This window comes from Mercenaria mercenaria, chromosome 16, assembly GCF_021730395.1.
Source record: "Mercenaria mercenaria strain notata chromosome 16, MADL_Memer_1, whole genome shotgun sequence".
Classification (NCBI taxonomy): Eukaryota; Metazoa; Mollusca; class Bivalvia; order Venerida; family Veneridae; genus Mercenaria; species Mercenaria mercenaria.
The window spans coordinates 38371743-38398483 of record NC_069376.1 but is presented as its reverse complement, the minus strand read 5'-3'; the positions used below and the strand labels follow the sequence as shown (position 1 = coordinate 38398483).

The 26741-nt window shown below is 35.3% G+C and overlaps 1 protein-coding gene across 1 annotated transcript in view; it reads right to left on the bottom strand.

Annotated features, from left to right (window-relative positions):
• Window positions 1-26648, bottom strand: part of LOC123540779 (endoribonuclease LACTB2-like) — a 45914-nt gene extending 19266 nt beyond the window's left edge. Inside the window, exons 1-6 of the mRNA XM_045326056.2 lie at window positions 26493-26648; window positions 9161-9324; window positions 6975-7092; window positions 5142-5244; window positions 2836-2911; window positions 447-595 (exon numbers count right to left, since the gene is read on the bottom strand). Of these exons, the coding sequence (XP_045181991.2) occupies window positions 447-595; window positions 2836-2911; window positions 5142-5244; window positions 6975-7092; window positions 9161-9324; window positions 26493-26629 (747 nt within the window). The 5' untranslated portion in view covers window positions 26630-26648. The remainder of the gene's footprint in view (window positions 1-446; window positions 596-2835; window positions 2912-5141; window positions 5245-6974; window positions 7093-9160; window positions 9325-26492) is intronic.
• Window positions 26649-26741: the final 93 nt, after the last annotated feature.

Sequence of the window (26741 nt, the reverse complement as noted above, 5' to 3'; positions counted from 1 at the left end):
CAAGTTGACAGGAAATGACCAGATCTATATATTTTATTAAAAAGTTTCCTTATATATGGTAATAAGATTTCTGTTCCATAAATAAAATGTTCTGCTACAAGATTACCCTCTGAAGCTTTATTTGGATTGATAGATTTATCTGCTTCAATAATTTCATCATCAGTTATATCATTATTAAACAGTATAGCTTCTACTTCACCCATAGTTATATTTTCGGCAAATATCTCTGCACTAACATCATTTTCTTCACAACTAAACACTTGTTTGAAAGGTTCAAACCACTGACTAGAAGTAATATTTGGAGTATGACTCCCACAACCTACATTACTACTCTTACTGTGTAATTTCATTTAAAAATTGTAAGTATTTCTGAAAAAGACTTATACACCATTCTCATCACAGTGCTTGTTTTCTTTGACAAGATTCTATAATATATCTAGACATACCACATATACAGAAGTTACAATATCTAGAGTTGACAGATTCTGCCCTGTATTTTTCTGTAGAACGGCTAGAATTTGGTTCTCTCTTTCATTTCTGTGGTTAATGTAGTATGTCACATATTCTACAGGATTTTCTATAACAATACCATGACCTGAAATAATACATGTAAAACAGAACTACTACTGGACAATCCATACGAGCTGCACCATGAGAAAACCAACATAGTGCATTTGCAACCAGCATGGATCCAGACCAGCCTGCGCATCCATGCAGTCTGGTCAGGATCCATGCTGTTAGCTTTGAAAGCCTATTGCAATTAGAGAAACTGTTAGCAAACAGCATGGATCCTGACCAGACTGCGTGGATGCACAGGCTTGTCTGGATCCATGCTGGTCGCAAATGCACTATGTTGGTTTTCTCATGGTGTGGCTCATATGGGAGACTGGTCTTAAATATGTTCTCAAATCATTTTTGTGGCCATAAAATTTCATGGTTTCACCCAAAATGGCTATTTCATAGGGAAAAGAACTCATGGATTTCCAGTTTTGATGACAAAACATGTTAATTAAGAAATAATATATCTCATTTAGTGATTTGTCCTTGAATAAATCATTGTTTGGAGTTCAGATGCGAAGGAATTACATCACGAGGGCGCAGCCCAAGTGATGTAATAATACGCATCTGAATGACAAACAATTATTTTATTCAAGAGCAAATCACTAAATGAGATATATTATTAAGATTCTAACACGTAACCAAGGATTTTAAAATACACTATTGACAACATTCATTAAATATTTGCCCATTTTCAATTGGTTTCTTTTCCAGCATGCCGCTATGCCGTTTGACGCTATGACGTAATAATTGTGAGGTCAGAACAGTGAATTGTTGTACAATAATTCAATGTTTTCAGCCTTCTTTGTTTAATAGGAAAATGAACCGGATTGTGTTAGAATTGGGATTTAATTTAAAGGATTAACGCAACCAGAAATCCATGAAAATTAGTCCCCAAAAATATTAATGATTTCACAGTATTGTAACATGTAGAAATTTTAGTCGATGGATAGTGCAAGATATGAAAGATTCCAGAAGCTTCCCTGGTCCTTTAGTGTGCACCAATACATGGGACTCTTATCTAAATGTTCTTAATTTAAGTTGGAGGAGCAGAGGGGCCTTAACATTCATTATCAAATGGTGTTACTTCTGGTCCAATGTGCCCACACGTCAGAGCTGGAGCTAGCAATAAAAGTGATTTGTATTGTTCGAAAAAGCTCGAAAAGTCTGTACTGGCAATGAAAGATACCTAAGTACCCTTTTATTTTAGACTTAACACATATGAAAACTACTGTATAGAGTGTCAAATTATGAAATTTGCATCATTATTACCTGGCTAAAAATTTGGGGAAAATAGTTGTCAAAAGTACTTTGTGTTTGCTTACAGAACATGCAACAGAAAAATACAGAAAATGCAATAGAAAAATTGTTGACAGTTTTTAAAACTTTCAGGTGCTGGGGGGAGGATAGGGAGTGTACCCAGATACTGCGCACACAGAATCAATGACACATGCCCTCTGATAATGTTTGACAAAGTAATATATCAAGTCCAAAACAGAGTGATAATTCAAAGCACTGATATAGTGGTAATATTTCAAAGTCCATAAAACGGACATATCTCCAGTTAAAATGATCATAGAACATGGAAGTCCTAATAATATGCTGCTTGTCCACTTTGTGTTGATGATTTCAATTGAATTGAAATTGTACGTGATGGAAGGACACCTTTAAGCATATTTTTGATAAAGTAAAGGGCCATAACTCTTATCTAACTGAGAAATCCAAAACAAAATCCCAGTGCACAGCTTCACATGCTGAATAACAGTACTATGCGGTTTGATGACTCTAGGTCAAATACTTTTTGAAAGAGGTGGGGACACAATAAAATGTGGATGTCAGACGTTTCTGTTATCACCTACACCTATATATCATCCCAATACTTCACTCTGGCCAATCAAAACCTCATAAAATCCTTACTCTTTCTCTAGATTAACTGATCTTTAAAACAAAACAACATGTAGGTATGAGCAGTGGTATGAACACTTAATATATATGAATAGTTTGAATACAAGCAGTTCTAAAATACATAATATTGAGCCGCACAATGAGAAAACCAACATAGTGGCTCTGCGACCAGCATGGATCCAGACCAGCCTGCGCATCCGCAGTCTAGTCAGGATCCATGCTGTTCGCTAACAGTTCCTCTAATTGCTATAGCCTTTGAAAGCGAACAGCATGGATTCTGACCAGACTGCATGGATGCGCAGGCTGGTCTGGATCCATGATGGTCGCAAACACACTATGTTGGTTTTCTCATGGTGCGTCTCATTTAGTTACCTGGATACAGAATGTTTGGCTTTATATCTAATATCTTTTGTAAAGACTGCATATAGGAATGTAGGTCTTCAAAAACCTGAAACAGATATAAACAGCAAGTTCTTATACTGTAGCATTTATTTAACCTTTAGTTGCTAAATTTCTAAAATGGACTGGTCCATCATTCAATTTGGGCAGTATCATATATTATTCGATGGGGCGTACAATGAAAATTTACTGACTAAATAACGAACAGTGCAGACCATGGATATGCAGGCTGATCTCGGTCTGCACTGGTCGCAAATGCAGAATCAATAGTTCTGATGTGTAAGAATGTATCACGAAGACCGTAGGCCTGAGTGATATATTATTTCGCATGAGAACGAAAATCTCAGGTTATTCTACGATAAATCACACTTGGGAACTTATAATTACGATTCTAACACAACATACAAGTATCAACAGTGTTAGAAAAAATGGTAACTACTTCTTACGACCATGCTATGCACCTAAATTGGATGACGTCATTGCACCCGAGTGGTTTATTGCAGAATAACCCGAGACAGATTTTGCTCTATATGTATGTAGGTTATTTGCTGGTCATGTTAGAATTGTACACAAATACCTCACTTCTTTGCTATATTTCCCTGTCTTGGTTTTGAACTGAATTAGTTCCCTTGAGTGGAAAAGATTGTCTGAACTATCTGAATGTTACCTGATTTTTTTCTTATTTTATCATAAACAATCACAGTTAAACTTAAAAATATTTACTTGAACTCAAATCTTTTAAAATTGACAACAATAATGCAAAATGAGGCTAGGCTGAAATATGCCCAATAACATAACAGAATTGACAGAAACATCATAAAATTTGATAAATCAAGGGTCATAACTCTGTCAAAAATCACTGAACTGTAAAATGCTGACAAAATGTACAATGAGGCTTAGCACTAATATCTCTGTAACATTTGGTGGAAATCTACTAAACTGTGTCAGAGAAGTTACCAAAACTAAAGGGCCATAACTCCAGTTAAAATAATCAAACCAAACAAAGGGATGATATACACAACTAAGCTTTTGCAATAAACACTTTATGAAGCTTTATGTAAATTCACCTGTTGGTGTCGGAGGAGTTCCGTGGAAAATTTTATAACATACAGACTGACAGAAAGACGGGCAGCACTTAACTGGTTTGTCACCTCCACTACAAGTAGGTTTTTTTTGTTTCTGTTTGATTTAATGTTACACTGACACATTTATAGGTCATATGGCAACTTTCTAGCTTTTCATGGTGGAGGAAGATCCCATGTGCCACTCCGTGTATTATTTCATCAAGGGCGAGCACCTGGCTTTTACATAATGAAGAATTCAACACCCTGAGCAATGCTCAAACCTACTTTGGTGAGGGGCAAGTGATTTGAAAACAGCCACCTTAACCACTTGACCAAGGAGGCCCCCCTCAACAAGAAGGAGGCGGGAGACATAAATACATGTTACATCTTATACTAAAGCAGTGTTTTCTAACTAGTAAGATTGTGTCACATAAAAGATCAATACCTTGGAGGCGGAAAAAACCTACCTACCTACCCATTGCAAAAATTCTGGTAAGGGTAACTGCAAACAAAATTTTTTAAAGATGGCCCCTGGATTTTCAAGTTATTAATTGGAAACTATTTTCAGTTTCAATGTTACAGCAGCTGTGAATTTTACCTTTGGACTAGTGATACCAAAGCTTATAACAGTGACCCTCTACTGAGGACAAGCAAACATCCTATAAAGTTTGATCATAGGCCAATGTATCCAGAAACCAAACAATCTTACATAATGATGGATGGATCGGTCGTCTGCATGATTGACCAAACAGACCGACATAAGCAAAACTGTGTATCTCCTGTTCAAAAGTATCTAAAAAAATTTTCACTGTGTTGATCATAGAAAAATTATTACTCAGTAAATATCCCTATTGTTTTAATCCTTACCCTGCTGAATTTCTATAATAAACTTGTCCATCATTCAATTTGGACAGTACTATTTATTATTCGAAGGGGTATTCAATGAAAATTTCCTGACTGAATAGCGAACAGTGCAGACCATGATTAGACTGCATGGACGTGCAGGCTGATCTTGGTCTGCACTGGTCGCAAGGGCAGAATCACTTGCCGCCAGCAGGCTAAAGGTTAAGAAAATTGACAGATTATGTAAAATGCATCAACCAATAAAATATATTGCTTCAGCCACCCAGTTTTTTGTTCATCAGCTAAAAATGGAAAAATAGTCTCTATTTATTATGGATTTTTTCTGTTCCAATTTAAAAAGTTAGCACGTACTGCAGTTGACTCGCCTAGTATGGTATCACCTGCAAACAGAGCATTTTCTTCCTCCATATATAGCACAATATGATCCTCAGTATGACCAGGAGTATGTATAGCCCTGCAATATAAAACCACTTGTATCTTTAAAACAATATAGTTTCAGCATGTTTCAGAGACACTAACCTCCGGAATTTCGCTTAAACGGTATTTCTTTCAAACCAAAGTTTGGTCATATAATGAACATTAGAACAGAACATTTTGTTTCTAAACTATCTTAAAAAATAACAAATCAAGAAAACAAAACATGCCCCAGTCAGGATCAAACCCTAGCCGCCTCGGCAATAAAAAGTTTCTCGCGTCCTAACCCAATACACCATAGAAGAATATGTACCTAATATGTACACTCGGCCACGGAGGGCCCTGATATGATAAATGAAATGGCTTATTGTTGTGATAACTGACATGACATATGGATATGATAACTGACATGATATATGGATATGATAACTGATATGGTATATGGATATGATAACTGGCATGGCATATGGATATGATAACTGGCATGACATATGGATATAATAACTGACATGACATATGGATACAATAACTGACATAACAGACAGATACGGTAACTGAAATGACATATGGATATGATAACTGACATGGCTTATGGATATAACAACTGACATGGCTAAGGGGTAAAAACAATTTTTTGTTTCCGGTATCCCGACCTACCCTACATTTTTGGTGTGACCCTAAATGTTAATATGGCCTTTGAGAATAGTTTTTTCAACTTTTAATAAAAAGTTGCAAAACTGCCCTTTCTATGCTTTTAACATGGTCAGTGATGTTAGAAATCAACTTACTGATGCTTTAAAGGCATAACCCCCTTATTTGTATTCATTTTTTGACACAAAAAATAATTCCCGAAAAGTCTCACTTAATAAAAAAAAATGTTTTTTTAATTTGCGACCTAACTACCCTAATTCTTTTTAGCATGTTACCGTAAACAAAGAATTCTTTTTTTTTTTAGGCCTTATAGATATGATATTTTAACATACATGACATATGGATATGATAAATGACATGGCAGACTGATATGGTAACTGACGTGACATATAGATATGATAACTGACACGACAGACAGGTATGATAACTATCATGACAGACAGATGTGAGAACAAACATGATGGATAACTGTCTTTGAAGAAGGATGCCAAATGACAATTAAGGTTTAGGAGTATATCATCAAAACACAGAAATATTTGATAAACGAACAACATCTTTACCAATATTTTACCTGACCATTACATGTTCTGCCGTACTGTCCCGTACGACGGATACTTAAAATATTCTGAAAAAGTTGTCCCCCTTTGAAAATGAATGCCATTTGTAAAGAAATAAAAATAAATAATTGCTGAAAACTGTGTTCCACCTAGTTACGTGAAATTTCAACACTTGTACGCTATTGCAAATGCATCAAAACGAACATATGTAACAGTTCTTTGAAAATGATGAGTATTTAAAGGCGTTTGACTGTCCGGAAGTGGGGCCCCTTTAGGCAGTCCTTTTCCGGAATTCAATGCTTATATCAGTATACTGACACTTGTTTCGTAGAGTAATATACATGTTTTACAGGCTGATCAATTTCCATGTGAAACAACTCTCTCTTTCTATGATTTGGTGTTGTTTGATTTTTTTTCCTCAAAACGTAAGGCTAAGCGTTAACCACAAAAAAATACTTGTTAGCACTATATCAGTATATCATCATTAAATTTGATATATCATCATTAAGTTTGAAAAAGTCACATCTACACAAAGTACTAAATGCCGCTCAAAGAAACCTACCTTAGAGTAGCACCCTCTGTAGTAAACAAATGTTTGTCTTCAACAAATGTGTATTTTCCAGGACTTACATCTTGATCAGGTACAGACTTTCTCTCCAATTTAGAAATCTTCACAGGATCTGTAATATTTGTAAAAGTAAAAATGCATAATGCATATGATGTCACTGTTTTTTGTCTCTCTTTATTAAAAAGAATATTCAATGAAATGTTGCTACATGTATAAACCAAATTACTGTAAATGCCCAAATATTTACATTTGCCCTATTCTTTTCCATTGAAAATTATGACATTTATTTCATATGAACAGCAAAAGGAAAGGCGCGAAATTTACGTCATCGCTGCCTAGTGTTAACCAACCGCTGTTTTGACGATGTCCGTGTATAGTCAGGGAGAACGTTCCTTAGATGACATCGCAGTTGTTCCGTGTGGTGAACAGAATGGCCGGGAAGCTGATTTTAATGTTAAATGCCACAAAATACGTGCAATTTATAATATTATCTTGTTTACAAATGGAAAGGAAATATAATGTAAATATAAGAAATGAAACTATTTTTTTCAGTGTTCATGCGAAATGAACGACAGAATAGGATCGGCAAATTAAACATGGATTTGCCGATCCTATTCTGTCGTTCATTTCGCATGAACACCAAAAAAATTCATTTCATTTCTTGAATAAACCCTAAGGTGTAGTATATATATAACCATTGACAACACTCAAGGAATGGAATTTTAAAATCTGGCCACTATCAAAAAAGATATAGTTTGAAATTTAAGACAAGGCGTCTGAAAAACAGCTATATCCCCCGCCACTGTTATGGATAGTAAAAGGGTTGATGGTATAAGGTGGTAAGTGTATTTTATAGTCCATGTATGTTGACATCAATGAATTTGAAAATTCTTCAAGGGGTTAAACAGGAGACACAGAGCGAACAAAAAATAGAAGGCTCAAACCTTTGACCTTGATTTGTGACCTTGACATTGAGCAAACATGGCTGACTCATGAGTTCTGCACACTATCTTGATGTGGAGATCATTTGACCAAAGTATCATGAAAATCCTTCAAGGAGTTTAGGAGATACAGAGTTCAAATCTTTGACCTTGAGTTGTGACCTTGACCTTGAGCAGATATGGCTAACTCATGAGTTTTGCACATTGTCTTAATGAGGTGATCATTTTTCATCAAGTTTCATGAAAATCCTGAAAGGTGTTTAGGGAGATACAGAGCAGGCACAAAATGGAAGGCTCAAACATTTGGCCTTGAGTTGTGACCTTGACCTTGAGCCAACATGTTGAATCCAGAGTTCTGCACATCGTCTTGATGTGGTGATCCTTTTACCTAAGTTTCATGAAAACCCTTCAAGGGGTTAGATACAGAGCGGACACAAAATGGAAAGCCCAAGTTGTGACCTTGACCTTGAGCAGACATGGCTGACTCATGAGTTCTGCATATCATCTTGATGAGGTGATCATTTGACCAAAGTTTCATGAAATTCCTTCAAGGTGTTTAGGAGATACAGAGTGAACAAAAAATGGAAGGCTCAAACATTTGACCTTGAGTTGTGACCTTGACCTTGAGTCGACATAACTGATTCATAAGTTCTGCACAGCGTCCTGATGAGGTGATCATTTGAGTAGAATAACATCAACTAATGTTTGTTTCCTGTTCTAGCATCTGCAGAATCCATCAGGATATGCCGATGTTCTTAGAAATCTGCAGATGTTATAACATGAAAAAAAAAACAACATGTTAACCTCAGGATATAAATCAACTGATGTAAACTGTAGCTTTTAACGTTAAATTTGACTCATCCCTTTCTCAATTTCCACCAGACACACCACCTCGGTAGGCTAGTGGTAGAGTGCTTGCTTTGAGTGCAGGAGGCTGTGGGTTTTATCCCTGGCTGCGTCATACAAAAGGCGTAAAAAATGGTACCAGTAGTATACTTGACGCTCAGCATTAAGAGGATGGTGCTAGGACTGGTCAGCCCAGTGTCAGTGTAATGTGACTGGGTGAGGTATCATTTCACGTGTCTACGGCTGATACTCCAGTGAGGCGGCACTATAAAGCTGGGCACTGTGCTCACTGCTACAAGTAGATACCATCATTTATATGACTGAAGAACTGTGGAAAAAGACGTTAAACTCTAACATACACGAATTCAAACAGATGAAATTTAGCAGTTATACCAGTGAGTATGTCTGTGCAAATATCTTTGATTCCTCCAATATGATCATTATGCCAATGTGTAATTACAATCTCTTGTATAGTGCTGTTGTGATCTTGTAGAGTTTTCTTCAAGTTTCTCATGTATTCTGCATTATCGGGGCTCCCTGTATCAATGAGAATTTTCCTGAAATACAAAATAAACCAAGAATTAATTTTAAAGAAATAACTGCTAATGGTTTAATTATTATTCATATTTTACTGTAACAGAACAATTAAAACCTGTTGAAAGAGACAGTGCACTGGGCTCTTTTAGTTAGAAAATAGATTTTAGTTCTGCATGCTTTTTGACAAATAAAACACAGTTTTGAGTTCAGATGCATAGTAATCTAATCACGAAGACCAAAGACTAGACTAGCCACTAGACTGATAATAAATATATTTCCACATTTTTCCTTTTTTGACAAATTTAATTTCATCCAGACAAAAGCCAGTTTATTTTAGAGATTTTCACAGAGGAATTCTGTTGAAATTATCAGTCTAGTACGATTCGAAATGCTCTCAGAGAGATGATTGGCATGGATTGAACTAGACTATGATATTGGACATAGGATATAGACTGGCTCTATTCACTACATTTAATCATAAAATGTAAACAAGAGCACCGCCTTGCGGGTGCTGACGCTCATCTGATTTTTTTTGTATAATAGAAATATTGTCCTACCCATGATTTTCAAAGTCTAAAAAGGGCCATCATTCTTGCAAAAAGCAGGATAGAGTTATGTTTCTTGATGTACAGTGTCCACTTATGATTGTGAAAAACTGTTGCAAGTTTTAAAGCAATAGCTTTGATAGTTTATGAGAAAAGTTGCCTTAAACATAATACTCAACCAAGAAAATGATTTTCTAAGTCCAAAAGGGGCAATAATTATTGCAAAAAGCAGGATGGAGTTATGTTGCTTGCTGTACAGGGTCAGCTTATGATGGTGAACAAGTGTTGCAAGTTTCAAAGCAATAGCTTTGATAGTTTAAGAGAACTAGAAATGTGTCCATGGGACACAGATGCCCCCACTACATGACATTAGTCAGGGGCCAGAACTCCTACAATACTGAATGAATCCGGATGCGAAACCCCAGGTGCACAACTACACATGCTGACCAACATTCCTGTAAACTTTGGTGATTCTAGGTCAAATACTTTTGGGGCTATGCACGACACAACATTAAAATGACCAATTTTTTACTAAGTCAGGGGCCATAACTCCTACATGACTAGATGAATCCGGACGCGAAACCCCAGGTGCACAACTACACATGCTGACCAACATGCCTGTAAAGTTTTGTGACTCTAGGTCATATACTTTTGGAGCTAGGCACGACACAACATTAAAATGACCAATTTTTACAAAGTCAGGGGCCATAACTTCTACATGACTGAATGAATCCGGACGCGAAACCCCAGGTGCACAACTACACATGCTGACCAACATTCCTGTAAACTTTGGTGATTCTAGGTCAAATACTTTTGGAGCTATGCGTGACACAACATTAAAATGAACAATTTTTTACTAAGTCAGGGGCCATAACTCCTATATGTCTGGATGAATCCAGACGCGAAACCCCAGGTGCACAACTGCACATGCTGACCAACATGCCTGTAAAGTTTTGTGACTATAGGTCATATACTTTTGGAGCTAGGCACGACAGAACATTAAAATGACCAATTTTTACAAAGTCAGGGGCCATAACTTCTACATGACTGAATGGATCCGGACGCGAAACCCCAGGTGCACAACTACACATGCTGACCAACATTCTTGTAAAGTTTTGTGACTCTATGTCAAATACTTTCAGAGCTACGCGCGACACAACATTTTCGGAAGGACGGACGGACGGAAGGACGGACGGACAAGAGCAAATCTATATGCCCCCCCCCCAAAGTGGGGGCATAAAAAGTTGACCTAAACATAAAACTTAACCAAGAAATCTGATATTTTCTAAGTCCAAAAGGGGCCATAAATCTTGCAAAAAGCAGGATGGAGTTATGTTTCTTGCTGTACAGGGTCAGCTTATGATGGTGAACAAGTGTTGCAAGTTTTAAAGCAATAGCTTTGATAGTTTAGGATAAAAGCTGACCTAAACATAAAACTTAACCAAGAAAACTGATTTTCTAAGTCCAAAAGGGGCAATAATTCTTGCAAAAAGCAAGATGGAGTTATGTTTCTTGATGTACAGGGTCTGCTTATGATGGTGAACAAGTATTCCAAGTTTCAAAGCAATAGCTTTGATAGTTTAGGAGAAAAGTTGACCTAAACATAAAACTTAACCAAGAAATCTGATATTTTCTAAGTACAAAAGGGGCCATAAATCTTGCAAAAAGCAAGATGGAGTTATGTTTCTTGCTATACAGGGTCAGCTTATGATGGTGAACAAGTCTTCCAAGTTTCAATGCAATAGCTTTGATAGTTTAGGAGGAAAGCTGACCTAAACATAAAACTTAACCAGGCAACGCCGACGCAGACGCCGACGCCAACGCCGACGCCGACGCCGACAACCGCTCAAGTGATGACAATAACTCATCTTTTTTTTTCAAAAAATCAGATGAGCTAAAAAGATATATCATAGTCTAGGAGCTAGTATAGCCAAAGACCTGAGTAATTAATTACGACAATCTGAATTAAAAAGGTGTTAGTAGGTCAGTAGGTCAAGGTCATGGTCATGGTCAAACGACCATGTAATCACTAAGGGTCATCAACTAGTTATAATTAACAGCATAATGAAATATGTTAGAAAATTACTGAAGTTTTTTCCAATGTAAATCTATTCATATTTGAAACAAATAAAGGGCCATATATAACTTTATTTTTCACGAAGGGCCATATATAACTTTGTGAAAAATCATTCAAATGGAACGTGCTTTGCAAATGCACAACTACATTTGAAACCGATGATAATAATAATAAGGTTTGATAAATGTCTGGCATACAATGACTGAGAAATAGTGTGGACAAGTTTCTTCCCTATACATATGAAGAAAAAGTTAATAAAGGGCCATAACTAAGTGAACAATCGTTCAACTGGAAATTGATTTGCACATGCGCAACTTGACTTGGTACAAATGATAATTACAAAGTTTGATAAAAGTATAGCATATAAGGGCAGAGAAATAGCACGGACAAATGTTTTCCATATACATATAAAGAAAATATTAGTAAAGGGCCATAACTTTTTAAAGTGAAAAAATCATCCAAATAGGACCTGCTTCGCACATGCACAACTAGGCTTGGTACTGATAATAATTACTGGTTAAGTGTGTTGAACTTTTCAAGCGGTTAAGATCAAAAGATATTCCATGTCCCAAAATCATTAGCTTAATACATATTTTAAGTAGGGCTGGGGCGATTTCAAAATTTTGAAACCGGTTAATCATTTGTATGAAATCGAATTGAACCGGTTAATCAGCCGCCATATTGAAAATGCTGTTTTCTTTCCTGATGACCGTATCAAGGTACTTCATCAGGAACTTACAGACTTTAACATTTGCATGCAATGTGTTAATAAATAAGTCATATTTTGGTGTATTTTATTTAAAATATATCACGACAAGCAAATCAGAGACTATTGAGGATGTTGATGTTTTCTTAGTGGAAATATACTGCGTGTCTAAATGCTGGTCAAAGAAGTGTATACATGCATTAATATAAATTTTGTTGGGATAGTAGGATGTTTATTGTTCGAGAGTGATTAGCGGTTTTGCAAAAATGAAATCGGTTTCACCTAGTAATCAAATCGGATCCAATTAATCGAGTAATCGTCCCAGCCCTAATTTTAAGGGAAGATGGTGCGCAAGTTAGCAGGGACAAATATGTTGACTTACTGAATTTGTGCACCAGAGGAATAATATCAAGTGTTCACCCTGTTGCAGCACCAGCATTTAATATGTGGTATCATGCTATTATTAACATGCTTTTTGTTTGGAGTGCTTCAAACCTTAATTTTTTGTGTTGGTGGGTATCATTTCCCTGGTCATGACACTGTAACATGATAATGTTGATGTGCAGTGAAAATATTGCTGACATGTGGCGGTTATGGATGCTGACTTTTGTGTGTCACATAGACTTTAATTTCTGCAAACATTTTAAAATGTAACAGTATAGTTATGATAAAGGTCTCCGAGTGAAGACCAAAATATCAGAGAAAGGGTAACTTTTATATTACACAGACTTACCAATGGAAGATTTTGCTATATTTAACCTTAAATTTAGCCTGCTGGTGGCAAATGATTCTGCCTTTGCAACCACTGCAGACCAAGATGTGTAGGCTGATCATGGTCTGCACTGTTCGCTATTCAGTCTGACTTCATTATGACATTTATTGTTTTCCGTTATTTAATAATTAAACTGTGTGCACTCAATTATGTAAGCAGCTACAGATAATTATTTGGACATTAGCACACTTTGTTACAGACAATTAACATTTTTGTGTGTAAATTAAATGTTAAAGTATTTAATGACGCTGAATAAAATTGTTTATGGTTAATAAAATGCATAATGAAATTTTAAATTCTGCACTTTATTTGAAATACTGAGTTTAATAAATAAAAAATGCAGACAAGAATCTAAATTTGCTTTAGTTGTATGTATTCCATTGTACATTATATCATTTTTCATGAAAAAAAAAAGAGATAAAATCCTTACAAACTTTAACAGAAATCTGCAAAAGTCTTAACAGAACACTTGCGCTCATTTTGCATGTAGAATTTCTCCTGATTTACATGACAAAATCTTGCAACAAGGGTGCATGTCAGCTATTTTCAAATATATTATTACATTCTTAAATTTCAATAATATTCTTAAAAGTTTTATTTAAGGTAAGTATAAAACTTAAAAGTGCAAGAATGCCTAAGTTGCATTTACTTTGTTATACATACTACCATATTGCATGTCAAAACATCTCCACCTTCAGTAGAAATTTTCCTGCAATAGAGGCTTAAGTCCACTTACACCCATCTTGCATATAAAATTTCTCCAGATTCACATGAAAAATCTCGCAATAAGGGCTTAAGTCAGACGTTTTAAGAGAATTTCATTTAAGCTGTTTAAACTGTTTCATAAACCAAGGCAATTTATATGTACTTAAAAACAGAAGAAAACAATTGAGTCTTTTTCTTTCCCTGTAAAATTTTCAAAAATGTAGTTACGCCCTTATTGCACTGAACCCTGGAGATGTATTCATATGGCTGTGCAGGTGGAACCTTCAATGTGTGAAATTCCATAACTGGAATTCAGAATATGTTGCTCTGTTAGTCCAAACTGTCAATCTGGACTTTCAAACAATATTAGCATACAGCAGAGTGACTGCTGTAATGGCTATCCTCAATTAATTTGACCAAATCATGACCTAACACTTCAACTCCAAATATCTATTAATATAGTTGCAGAGTGAAATATTCCAGAAAAGTTTAGAAAACTTTAAAAACATATCAAAAGTGAGTAAAATGCCTTCCAAAATAGTTATTTTGTAAAATTTACTTAGTATACATTTATTGACGTATGTCATTGAGAAAAAAAACATGACATAACAAATATTTATTATCTCCCTTTAATATGAACTATTTTTCCTGTACAAAAGTTTGCCTACCTGCTAAATTTATTATTGAGGATAAAGAGGTATGGAACAGTTTCATACATTTTGCGCAGTAGATTTCATTAATAAAATGAGTTTAGTATACCTTTATTGACATAAACACTGAAGAAAAAAACATGACATAACAAATATTTATTACCTCCCTTTAATTTCATGAACCTTTTTTTTTTTTTTTTTACACATAAGTTTACCTGCAAAATTTATTACTGAGGATATAGAGGTATGGGACAATTTCCATTTTTTTGCACAAAGTCATGTAGAAAGAGTGCTTTAATCACACTTTTTCACTGCTAGAATATATTCTGCATGAAAACAAAATGAGACTGTTTTCATGTTTATACTTCAGCAATGGAGAGTTTTGCAGATCAAAGCCGAAAGTAGGGGTTTACTGAGCGGCCAAGGGATTTATACCTTCCTATGCAACTCTTAGATTGCTGTAAAATCATTTAATTTTGTGGGCATGAAATTTTGTGGTTTTGGTCAAAACAGCAATTTCGTGGGGATATGAATTCGTGGATTTCAACTTTTGAACATAAAATGAATGGGAATTTTACTTATTCGTTGGGATTAAATTTTGACTCAACAACGAAATCCAGCGGAGTGGGGAGTGGGGGGCAGCTGGGGTGTCTGGGTGAGGGTACAAAATTTCACCTGTTGATTATAAATATTGATGGAAAATTAAAAATGAAAAAAAAAAAAAAAATGGGTGAGAGATGGGGATGCATGATCGGGGTGGTGGGCAAGACCGAGTGGAGAGTGAGGTGGGGGAATGGTACAACTCTGCATGCTAATAAATATTCATGGAAGGTTTGAAAAAAAAATAATAAAAGGAATGATTTTTTTTTTTTTTGGGGGGGGGGGGGGGGGGGGGGGGGGGGGGGAGAGGGGGAGGGTGTGACCAAGGCAAGGTGGTGACCAGGTGTGGGTACAAAACTTCACATGTTTATACTAAATGTTCATGGAAAAGAATGAAAGAAGTTTAATGGGCTGGTTTGTTATGTACAAATCTGTAGATTTTTAAACAATTAAATGGGCAATAACTCTAAGGAAAATTGTCCAATTGAAATAAAAATGACCGGCATCATCGAAGTATGTTGGTTCATATTTATTTCAAGTTTCATGAAATTCTACCAGCTTGTTACTGAGAAATGGCTGCAGACCATCAAGGGCAATAACTCTAAGGGAAACTGACCAATCCGATAAAAAAATTGACGGGCATCATCGAAGTATGCTGGTGCATGTTTATGTCAAGTTTTATGAAATTCTACCTGATAGTTACTGAAAAATGGCTGCGGACGGACATTTTTGGGCATTTTTTCATTAAATCAAGGGCAATAACTCTAAGGATAATTGACCAATAAAAAAAAAACTTGACGGGCATCATCGCAGTATGTTGGTTCATGTTTATTTCAAGTTTCATGAAATTCTACCTGCCAGTTACTGAGAAATTGCTGCAGACGGACGGACGCACGGACGGACAACGCCATTTCAATACCCCCCTCCAGATTTCATCGGCGGGGGATAATAATTTATTAAAAAAAGTATTGTTTTTTTAAAATTTCACAAAAAATATGAAAAAAAAGTAAAATGGTATGATTCCTACTTTTAAATCATTCAGTAAAATAATTTCAAATAATTGTATTGCATGAATATTTATTTTAGGCAAAATTTGTAGATATATAACTTTATGTCAAAATGGAAAAAAAATCAGTTACATATTATTATTTCAATAAAAGCTAATGACTACATAATTATTTCAGAATTTAGATTTTAAAAAAGATCATTGCAAAACAAATCTTATTTCAATGAATGTTAAAACTGCAAAATTATTTTCAGAATATACACCCTTGTTATCCAGATAATGCGAAATGCTGTGATAATTCCAAAATGCAACAAAATGATAGATGAAAGATTCTGAAAATTTCAGGTTTTTCGGTAAGTTGCTTAGGCTTGATAAGAGATTTTTCAGATGTTGCAAAAAAAACGAATGGTGATTTGTTTCCATGGAACTCAAACTAGTTACTTTATTTTTGTGAATACAATACACAATATGTTAAATAGTTTACAAAATCCATGTAAGTTTAGTTTGAAAATTCATAAAAAATATATAGAATTAGTTTTTATGCTTGTAATTCACTGTATATACAGCCCTACCATTTCATTATCTGACACAGTTTAGAGTAAGTTGTTTACGTTTGCCGTTTTCATGTCAAAACCATTTATATTGATCTTTGTGTGAAAAATGGATAATAGCCAAAAATGACCATGGATAATGCCTTACATGTGTTGTCTTTGAAAGTGGATAATAGCTGTCATTGACTTCTTTCATTTACATTTCATTACACATTGACCAGTTTTGTGCGTGGACATGTTTTGGTGAATGAGTTTGTAACAACATGATGATATGAAAAAAGGGGGTGCGGTTTCCTGTAGTCAACCTATACAGATCTCTGGCTCCTTTAGAAATGACTTTTGGAGTTTGACTGGAGGTTATCTTCAACCTACCAAGATCTACAGGACGTATAATATGGTCTTCAAAAAAACAACAGTATTTTCAACACCACAAAATATGCCACAGATTTTGAACAGCAGTCAAAATACCATGGTTATTATAGTCCAAGGAACAAAGCAAAAAAATGATCTCAGTTACAATTCATAACACCAACTTCATGTATTGAACTTACAGAAGAAGAAGGAAGGGGATACTGAACAAATATGAAGTTATTGAACGTAGATCTTCCTGTACACTAGGACCAACTCTTTGTATTTCAGTATAGAAATGTATGTGAGTCTTGTATTGCAGATGAAATTTTGGTAGGGTAAACATTCTAGGGGTGGTGGGGGGGGAGGGGGCAACTTTGTATGGAAAAGTTTACAAGTGTACTAAATTAATAAGTACAGTATCAAACTATTATCAGTTAAGGGAATGTACTTCTTCTATGACTTCACAGCAGTATTCAACATAGTCCAGCAAAACTGACCTGTTAAAGTGCCATAATTTTCACACTCTTAAAATGTTAACAGAACCCTAGCATATTTAATTTCTAAATATGGGTGTACCCACTCCCCCTGTGGAATCTCAGCACATTTAGATTCAGGTGATAAATTTACCTGTTCTGGCTTGTTTAATTTTAAGCTCACCTGAGCCAAAGGCTCATGGTGAGCTTTTGTGACTGCTCAGTGTCCGTCGTGCGTCGTGTTTCGTGCGTCCGTCAACATTTTCTAAAAAAATCTTCTTCTTGAAAACCACTGGGCAAAATTACACCAAACTTCACAGAATTGATCCTTGGGTGGTTCCCTTTCAAAATTGTTCAAAGAATTTAATATCATGCAGAACTCTGGTTGCCACGGCAACCAAAAGGAAAAACTTTAAAAGTCTTCTTGTCCAAAACTGCAAGGCAATAGAGCCTTAATATTTGGCATGTGAGATTATCTTATAGTCCTCTATCAAGATTGTTCAAATTATGTCCCTGGGATTAAAAGAGCCCCCCCCCCCCCCCCCCGGGGGGTCACAAGTTTTACATAGACTTATATAGTAAAAAACTTTAAAAATCTTCTTTTTTAAAACCACAGGACCTAGGCCTTTGATATTTTGTATGTAGCATTGCCTTGTAATCTTCTACCAAAATTATTCAAATTATGCCCCTGGGATGAAAAGCGGCTCTGCCCCGGGGGTCTAAAGTTTTACACAGACTTATATAGGATAAAAAACATACTTTAAAAATCTTCTTGCCTGAAACTGCAAAGCCTAGGCTTTTAATATTAAGTATGTTGCCTTTCCTAGTGTTTCTCTACCAAAAAAGTTCAAATTATGTCCCTAGGGTGAAAAGAGGCCCTGCCCTGGGGGTACCAAGTTTAACGTAGACTTATATAGGAAAAAAAATATAAAGATCTTCTTGTCTGAAAGTTCAAGGCCTGGGCCTTTTATATTTGGTATGTAGCATTGCCTGGTGGATCTCTAACAAGTTTGTTCAAATTGTGCCCCTGGGGTGAAAAAGAGGTTCCGCCCTGGGGGTCACTTGTTATAATTATGATTTAAATAGGAAAAAATACTTCAAAAATTATCAGATCATATTTCCTAGACTGTTTAATTATAATTACCTGATGACCCCAAGTGATTAGGGATTACTTGACTGTGACCTACCGACCTACTTTCTTGTTTTTTAAGATACAGCCTTGAAATTTGGACGACATGTACAGTTTTGTATACGGATATTAAAACTGACTTTCAGTTACCATGAATGTAACCTACTGACCTACCTTCTTAATATTTTAGCATCAGTTTGCCATTTGAAACATGTGGCTCATATTACTCTGATGAGGGATTTAGGGTCATCACGACCCTCTTGTTTACCCAAATCTAGCAGAAAAGATACATGCATGTAAGCTTTAGAACCTTCTTACAGAGGAACTGAATTTTAAAACAGAATTTTACAAAGATATAGACATTTACCCTATTAATAAAATGTTTCAGAAACATCTGGTACTGACCATGTGTAGAAAACATTACTTTGGGCATGCTACAGCCATTAGTTACCACATTTTACAAATATACTTCTTCAATAAACAACAATCGGTACCTTTAGAACAGCATATGCAAAATTTCAAACTTCAATATTGGCTATTATCCTCATAGTATTTCGGGCTTTATCTTCGAAATTTCTATGAACACTTGGGTCAGTATCCATCGACTACTATATAATTATGCTTATATATTTATCAATGTGGGTTATTTGATCTAAAATAAAATCTTTTGAACATGTTCATGTCATTGTTTATATAATAACTGAATAATACAAAGTAATATTCATTACCGAAAGTCCATTAAATGAGGTTGACAACGCTTTGAATCGCCCAACTCATTCTCAAAAGTAAAATATAAATTGTTCGGAGCTCTCCATACTGAACAATATGTCCCATATGCAAACTGTTTAGTGCAAATGGTACAGCTTCTAAACCATGTTGAATCAGTTATAATACTTTAACAATCAGAATAAGTATTTAGAAAATATTGACAAAAACAATGTCCATACCAAGTTTGACATTTCCTCCAGTTTGTAGCATTTTGGAATTATCACAGCATTTCGTATTATCTGGATAACAAGGGTGATACAGAATTTCGAAGAAAAAGCCAAACAAAACTTATTTCAATGAATGTTCAAATGTTCTGTTCTGTTCTATAATTTAAGACAGACAGGGTCATTTTTCATTTCGTAGTTGAACTAAATAATAGTAATAAGAAACACAAATATTTTTCATATATTTTATTACATTAGTAAGTTATTAAAATTATTTCTTTCTAAAATAAGTACATTTGAAAACATACTTTTTTATATCTAATATCACATCAATATCAATCCCTGACCAACGCTTTAGTGGGGTTTCTTTTCACTAGGCGCATAATTTGAACAATCTTGTTAGAGATCCATTAGGCAATGCTACATACCAAATATCAAAAGCCTAGGCCTTGAACTTTCAGACAAGAATTTTTTTTTTTTTAAATTTCATATATAAGTCTATGTAAAACTTAGGACCCCAGGGCAGGGCCTCTTTTGGCCCCAAGGGAATAATTTGAACACTTTTGGTAGCAAACCATTAGGCAATGCAACATACCAAATATCAAAAGCCTAGGCCTTGCAGTTTCAGGCAAGAAGATCCTTTATAAGTCTATGTAAAACTTGGGACCCCCGGGGCAGGGCCTCTTTTAACCCCAGGGTGACAATTTGAACAATCTTGGTAAAGGACCACAAGGCAATGCTACATATCAAATATCAAAGCCTAGGTCTTGTGGTTTATGACAAGAAGATTTGTTTTTCCGTATGTCTATATAAAACTTGCGACCCCCGGGGCAGGGCCTCTTTTCACCCCAGGGGCATAATCTGAACAATTTTCATAGATGACCATTAGATGATGTCACAGGCTAAATATCAAGGCTCTATGCCCAGTGGTTTTGGACAAGAAGAGTTTAAAGTTTTTCCCTATATAAGTCTACTTAAACTATGTGACCCCGGGGCGGGGCCATTTTTGACCCTAGGGGGATAATTTGAACAAACTTGGTAAAAGACCATAAGATAATGCTACATACCAAATATCAAAGCCCAAGGCCCTGTGGTTTTGGACAAGAAGATTTTCAAAGTTTTTCCCTATATAAGTCTATATATACCATGTGACCCCCGGGGCGGAACCATATTTGACCCTAGGGGGATAATTTGAACAGTCTTGGTAGAGGACTACTATATGATGCTACATATCAAATATCAAAGCCCTAGGCCCTGTGGTTTTGGACAAGAAGGTTTTTAAATTTTTTCCTTTAAGTTGCCGTGGCAACCAAAGTTGTATAAGGAATTAAATTTTTTTTAATTATTTTTAAAGAAGACCATCCAAGGAATATCCCTGTGAAGTTTCATCAAAATTGGCCTTGTGGTTTAGGAGATGTTGTTTAAAGGAAACTGCTTTGGCTCAGGTGAGCTTAAAAATAAATGGACGTTCAGCGTCTGACCACCCAATCAATGTCTTATCAGAGAATAAAATTAGAAAATAATACGGACTTGTATACACACACGATCTCTCCTATTCCTCCCACTCCTATGCCCAGTGTGGGGATTTTCAAAACCTACTAGCAACAACCACAGGAAACATAACTCTTGCAAACACCTGGTTCACAGTTTCAAAAAAATGTGACCCAAACAAAATCAAAGCTTTGCGATGTCTGGTGGTTGCGGGTTTTGGTAGATTTATTTTCTGTTTAAATGCCAATCTATAAATATATAGATGTATGAAAAACAAATATAAATGTGCCTTATATCTAAGATTAACTCTGCCTGACCTTACATGAACTTATCTAAACTGCCAGCTGGAAGTCAGTGATGTAAGCAATGGCTGGAATACCTTATTATTGATAGATCTTGTATAATCTTAATGGTCAGTGTGAATGAATACAGGTTGAATAAGAACTGCTTGGTCATTGATAATTCATCCGCATTGTTCATGAATGGGACTATTTTGTGTAGCACATGAACATCCTTTCGATGTGATTTGGAATCAAATAAAGATGCTATATGATTGTCAGAAATACACTTGTAACTTTGGTAGCGGGATAAACCCGCAACCAAAAACTTTTGAAAACACTTTTTAAACCTAGCTTATTATGTTGCAAATAAGGTATTCTAAATACTGTATAATTTTTTAGACGAGAAAGTATGGACAAATGGAAATTATACACTGTTTTCAAAAGTGAAAGTACCATGTATTTGAATGGGGCTGAAATTTCATTTTCATATTTTTACTGAATGGCTGCATAAACACTCTAAAAAAATTAGGGAAATATTCCTTTGTAAAAGATTAATAAGTCATATTTAAATAAATCAATTAACATTATATGGCAAAGCCATGCAATTAGCTGAGGTCACTTTTGCTAAAAAAAAATGAAAAAATTGTTATGTGTCAAAATCTAGGACATGAGTTTTAACACCAAATAAAACTTCATCAGTAAACTTTATGTTCAAAAACACAATTTATTTGTCGTTCATACACATACAAAGGTCCAAAAAAATAATTTTCATCTTGTAATCAAAATCAACAAAAAGTGGTGCTTGTTCAAGTTGTTGCTAAACCTACTTTCCACACCCTATAAACGACTGTAGCCCCCCTCTTCCTCTTGCGAGTGATCAAAACAATAAACAGACACGCGAAAGGTAAGAATCGTCTTCAAATTCATTATTTTGCTTTACACTGTATGTGTATTAAAGTTTAACGATAAGTCTAACATAAATATGTGTATATGGTGATATAGTAGATGAAACTGACAGGTAATGTTTACAAAATGTTGACTAATCACACTCATTGCATGAAAATTCACTCGTCCAAGTCACGAAACTGATAAAGATTAAGCCAAATTGATTTGTAATCCAATTATCCATGATGCTTTCTGTAATATGTATGCATACTCCATAAATATATGTAAATAAAATGTTTCGTATTTATTGCGTTTTTGAATGAAATTGATTTTTTATCTAGTCTGTGTAAAAACATTTACTGTATGCCGACTTGCCAATTTTGATATTTGATCTGAACGCGTATTTGCGAGTGATACTGTATTCCATCTTGCGAGTACAGTAGACGATTTATGTCCTTTAAAGGCGTCAATGAAATTTTAAATGCAAACAAAATTGTCTCTTTTGATCAGTCGTCATGTTTATAATGTCATTTAATGTCTAACCCCTCGTGCGATACTTGTACTAACCATTGGGGTGGGGATGGAGTGTCTGTGACTCGCTACTCTACTTAATTAAATAATTAATTGAATGCTTCAGCGTTGTTTACATGCAAGTATTTGGTGTTGGTTTTACACACATATGTCACAAACTGACATACGGGCCTCAATGCATCTGTAGTGTAAATACAGGTATTGCATCATCTTTTTGTAAATTTTTGAGTTATTGAGGTAAATGTCAGATTTTACGCATAAAATACCTCTCATGTTTTTCTGTATTTCATAAGTTAAATTTCCATGTAAATTTTATTAAATTCGGTTCAGTAACAAGAAAGTTGGTATTTTATAAACTTCAGTAACTTATGTTTTTATCCCCCAAACCACTAAAACGGGCCTTAAATTGTAAATTTCAATCCGCGCCAAAGTAGTAAGATTTCCCGGCTATAATGTGATTCCCGTGAAAATGCAAATAATCAGAGTACATGCATAAGCCGTGAGTCCCATGAAATTTAGTATTTGACGGGACATTACCCTACAAATAGACTGGACTAGATATGCCTAGTGCACACCACTTTCGACATTAGAAGAATTTACATCAAATTTATATTATATTCATGCTTGCTTTTGTATTACGTTTATTTCGCATTACATCGTATTAATTTGTGATTATAAATAATAGCTGCAGTTTATCATTTCCTTATCTATAATTTTTCATCATAAACTTTTCATATCTTTTCCATACTTTAACTTTAGACTTGTTAGTAATCTTAGAAATAATGGATGTAATAAGTGACGTATTCTAATCATGTGACGTATGAACTTAGTAGCACATAATATTTTGTATAAATAGCACGTATTATTTATGGGAGCCTATGGAGGTATGGTGTACCCAAAGGAGCAGTTTTATGCCCTTACTTATTTGTTTTGCTATGGTGCTTACCATATGTTATATACTTTAGCTTCTTCCACCAGACAACTTTTACCTGGTGATGCTGTCACGACGCGGAAGTACAATACCCGAGGTTCATTTGTCTTCACTCGCCTGGATGTGATTGTCCCAGCGCAAAGCTTTTGTCCCATGGTTGTGCCGTAAACTGCAAAGACGATGATTTTTGTGATCCACTGAAGTCAGCTCAGGGATGCAATCACCTACCATCATAGGTAGCCAAAACGGAGTCAACGTATTCACGGTTTAAAGGGACTTTATTTGAAGATATTTTGTATTTTTGTGCTACTTAATGTTCAAAGTTAACGGAAACATCTGTGTCAATGAACAGTCAGTGTTAGAACTTTACACTTCACAAAAGAGTTACTGAGCTCAGATTTTTTTCTTTCTTTCTTTTAATAAGATTTTTGTTTCACTTTTCATTTATTCATTGTAAATAATCATTTTCTGTAAATAAATTTGTAAATATTGTAATGGGTGTTGATTTGTTCTGATAGTTATTGTCCCCGGTACGTCCATCCTGTCACAGCATATACTATCATAAAATACTAATTAGAAACTGAAAGTATAAACAGGGTCCCTACTATTTCATGCAAGAAATAAACCGTCGATTCCCTACGGAAATCACGGTTATCTGACGATTTAAAAGTAAATATGAGATGAGACAGGAGGGGACTATAGGTTGACTCCCATCTGTCTGTCCGTCTGCAACAAAATGATCCTCTGATTTTTAAAAAAAAACCTATTTCACCCGCAAGTATCCTGCGAATAAACGTATAAATAGAAAAGGATAATGAAAACATTACCGGGAAAGTCGATTAAGTCCTTATTAGTAATTCAGAGTTTACTTCATGGTAAACCAGTCAACATGATTCAAAAGTAGTACAACTATTTTGTCACGAATGGCCTAATGGTTTAACTACCCAAGTCCCCCTTCCTCAATAATAACATAAACATGTTATCGTTATAAATACCGTGCGCGAGTAGTACAGCCGTTGTGATTACTACCTGTCAAGATTTACTGCTATTTCTCAGGTTAGAAATAATTTACATTTGATAGTGATAACACGTCAGGAATCTGTCCTTGCGGATTCGACCTGGTGACCTAGTTTTTGAGCCCTGATTACCCAATACCAAACTCGTCCAAGATTCTATTGATGGTAACATTATGACCAAGTTTCATTAAGACTGGATCAAAAGTGTGACCTCTCAGTGTTAACAGTCAAATTGTTGACGACGGACGAGGACGACGCACACAGGGTGATCACAAAAGCTCACCTTGAGCACTTCTTGCTCAGGTTAGGTTTTCCTCTAATGGCACTTCTGCTTGTAAAGTGGGAACTTATTTCATTCGCAGAACGTATTTTCAGTAAAATAAGACAAGTTTCATGTTAAAGTTCGTGTGTTTATGGCAAATACAAAGACAAAACTAAAATAATGCTGTTTACTGTGCGACACTATCAAGAAAGCGATTCACAAAGGATTAGTAGATTCAGTCTGTCGCCGTTTCACTCCAAATCACCCCATTCACTGTTCATATTTTCACATCTTATTAATTGTAGTTGCGATTATATACTGGTTTCAATGGTTTGAAATTCTAGAAAGTATAGAATTGTATGCGACACATTGTCTAATTATGGTCTCATGATGGTGAACATTTGTGCCAAGTTACTTCAAAATCCCTTAATGCATAAAGAAGTTACGGCACTGACACAAAAAAGCAGACCATGTTTCACCTTTAGGTGTTACTTTAAAAAGAAAAAGGAAAATAATAAGATGGACATTAAGTACATATTGCCGATGTTTGTACGTAATCTTTGAGAGAGGTAGGTGTAATAGCACTGAAGTAATTGCACAACCAAATATATGAGGACACATATACAAACAGACCGAACAGACAGACCGCATGTTGACTGCTATATTCCACCCTCCTTCAAACTTTGTTTGCAGGTTATAATTATGAAGAAGTACTACAGGACCATAGGAAACGCCGATATTTTATAAAGAAGTCACTCACAAACAGGCATACAGTCTTTTTACGAAACTCGCAAGGACTTGTACAGTATTTAAGCAAGCACGCATACAATCAGGAAATAACACCGAATCTTCTTTCATTGACGGGTATGAACATACTGGAGAATTTATCAATGATTTTATCTTATTTTACCAAACTAGTATTGTTTCTTCATCTATGAAACAGTGAAATTTACATGTAGGTCATTCTTCAAGCAAGAAAATAAGTACTTTTGGCGCCGACAATGTATAATTCTGGACAAAATCAGTGATCAATCAAGTTTTTTGCTATAATTCTACCTGTCATCAGACTAACACATTATATACAGAAACAAATCATGTTCAGCTTCCAATAAAATGTAAATATACATACCTTCAAAGCAAATCAGTCACTTTAAAATGTATTTTTTTAACTTTTAGCTGTCAGTTTATTGTTTTGATCACTCGCAAGAGGAAGAGGGGGCTACAGTCGTTTATAGGGTGTGCTTTCTGCCCTTTGCATTACCTTACAAAAAAAAATATACCGGAGTTGTCATACTTTTTCCCATTGCCAACAAGGTATGTGTTTGTCCCTTGTAATGTATGATTCCCTGGATTGCATCCCAGAATTCGAATAATCCTTTCAGACAGCTTTTCAATCGCAGCCAGCGGTGTCAATTTTACACCAGAAGCCATGTTGTTTGATCATGTGACTATCACGTGATCATCATTGCTTTAAAAATTTATAGTTTATATTAATCTTTTTAAACGGTGTAAGGTATTTAGAGTTTGAGTAAAACTATTCTAG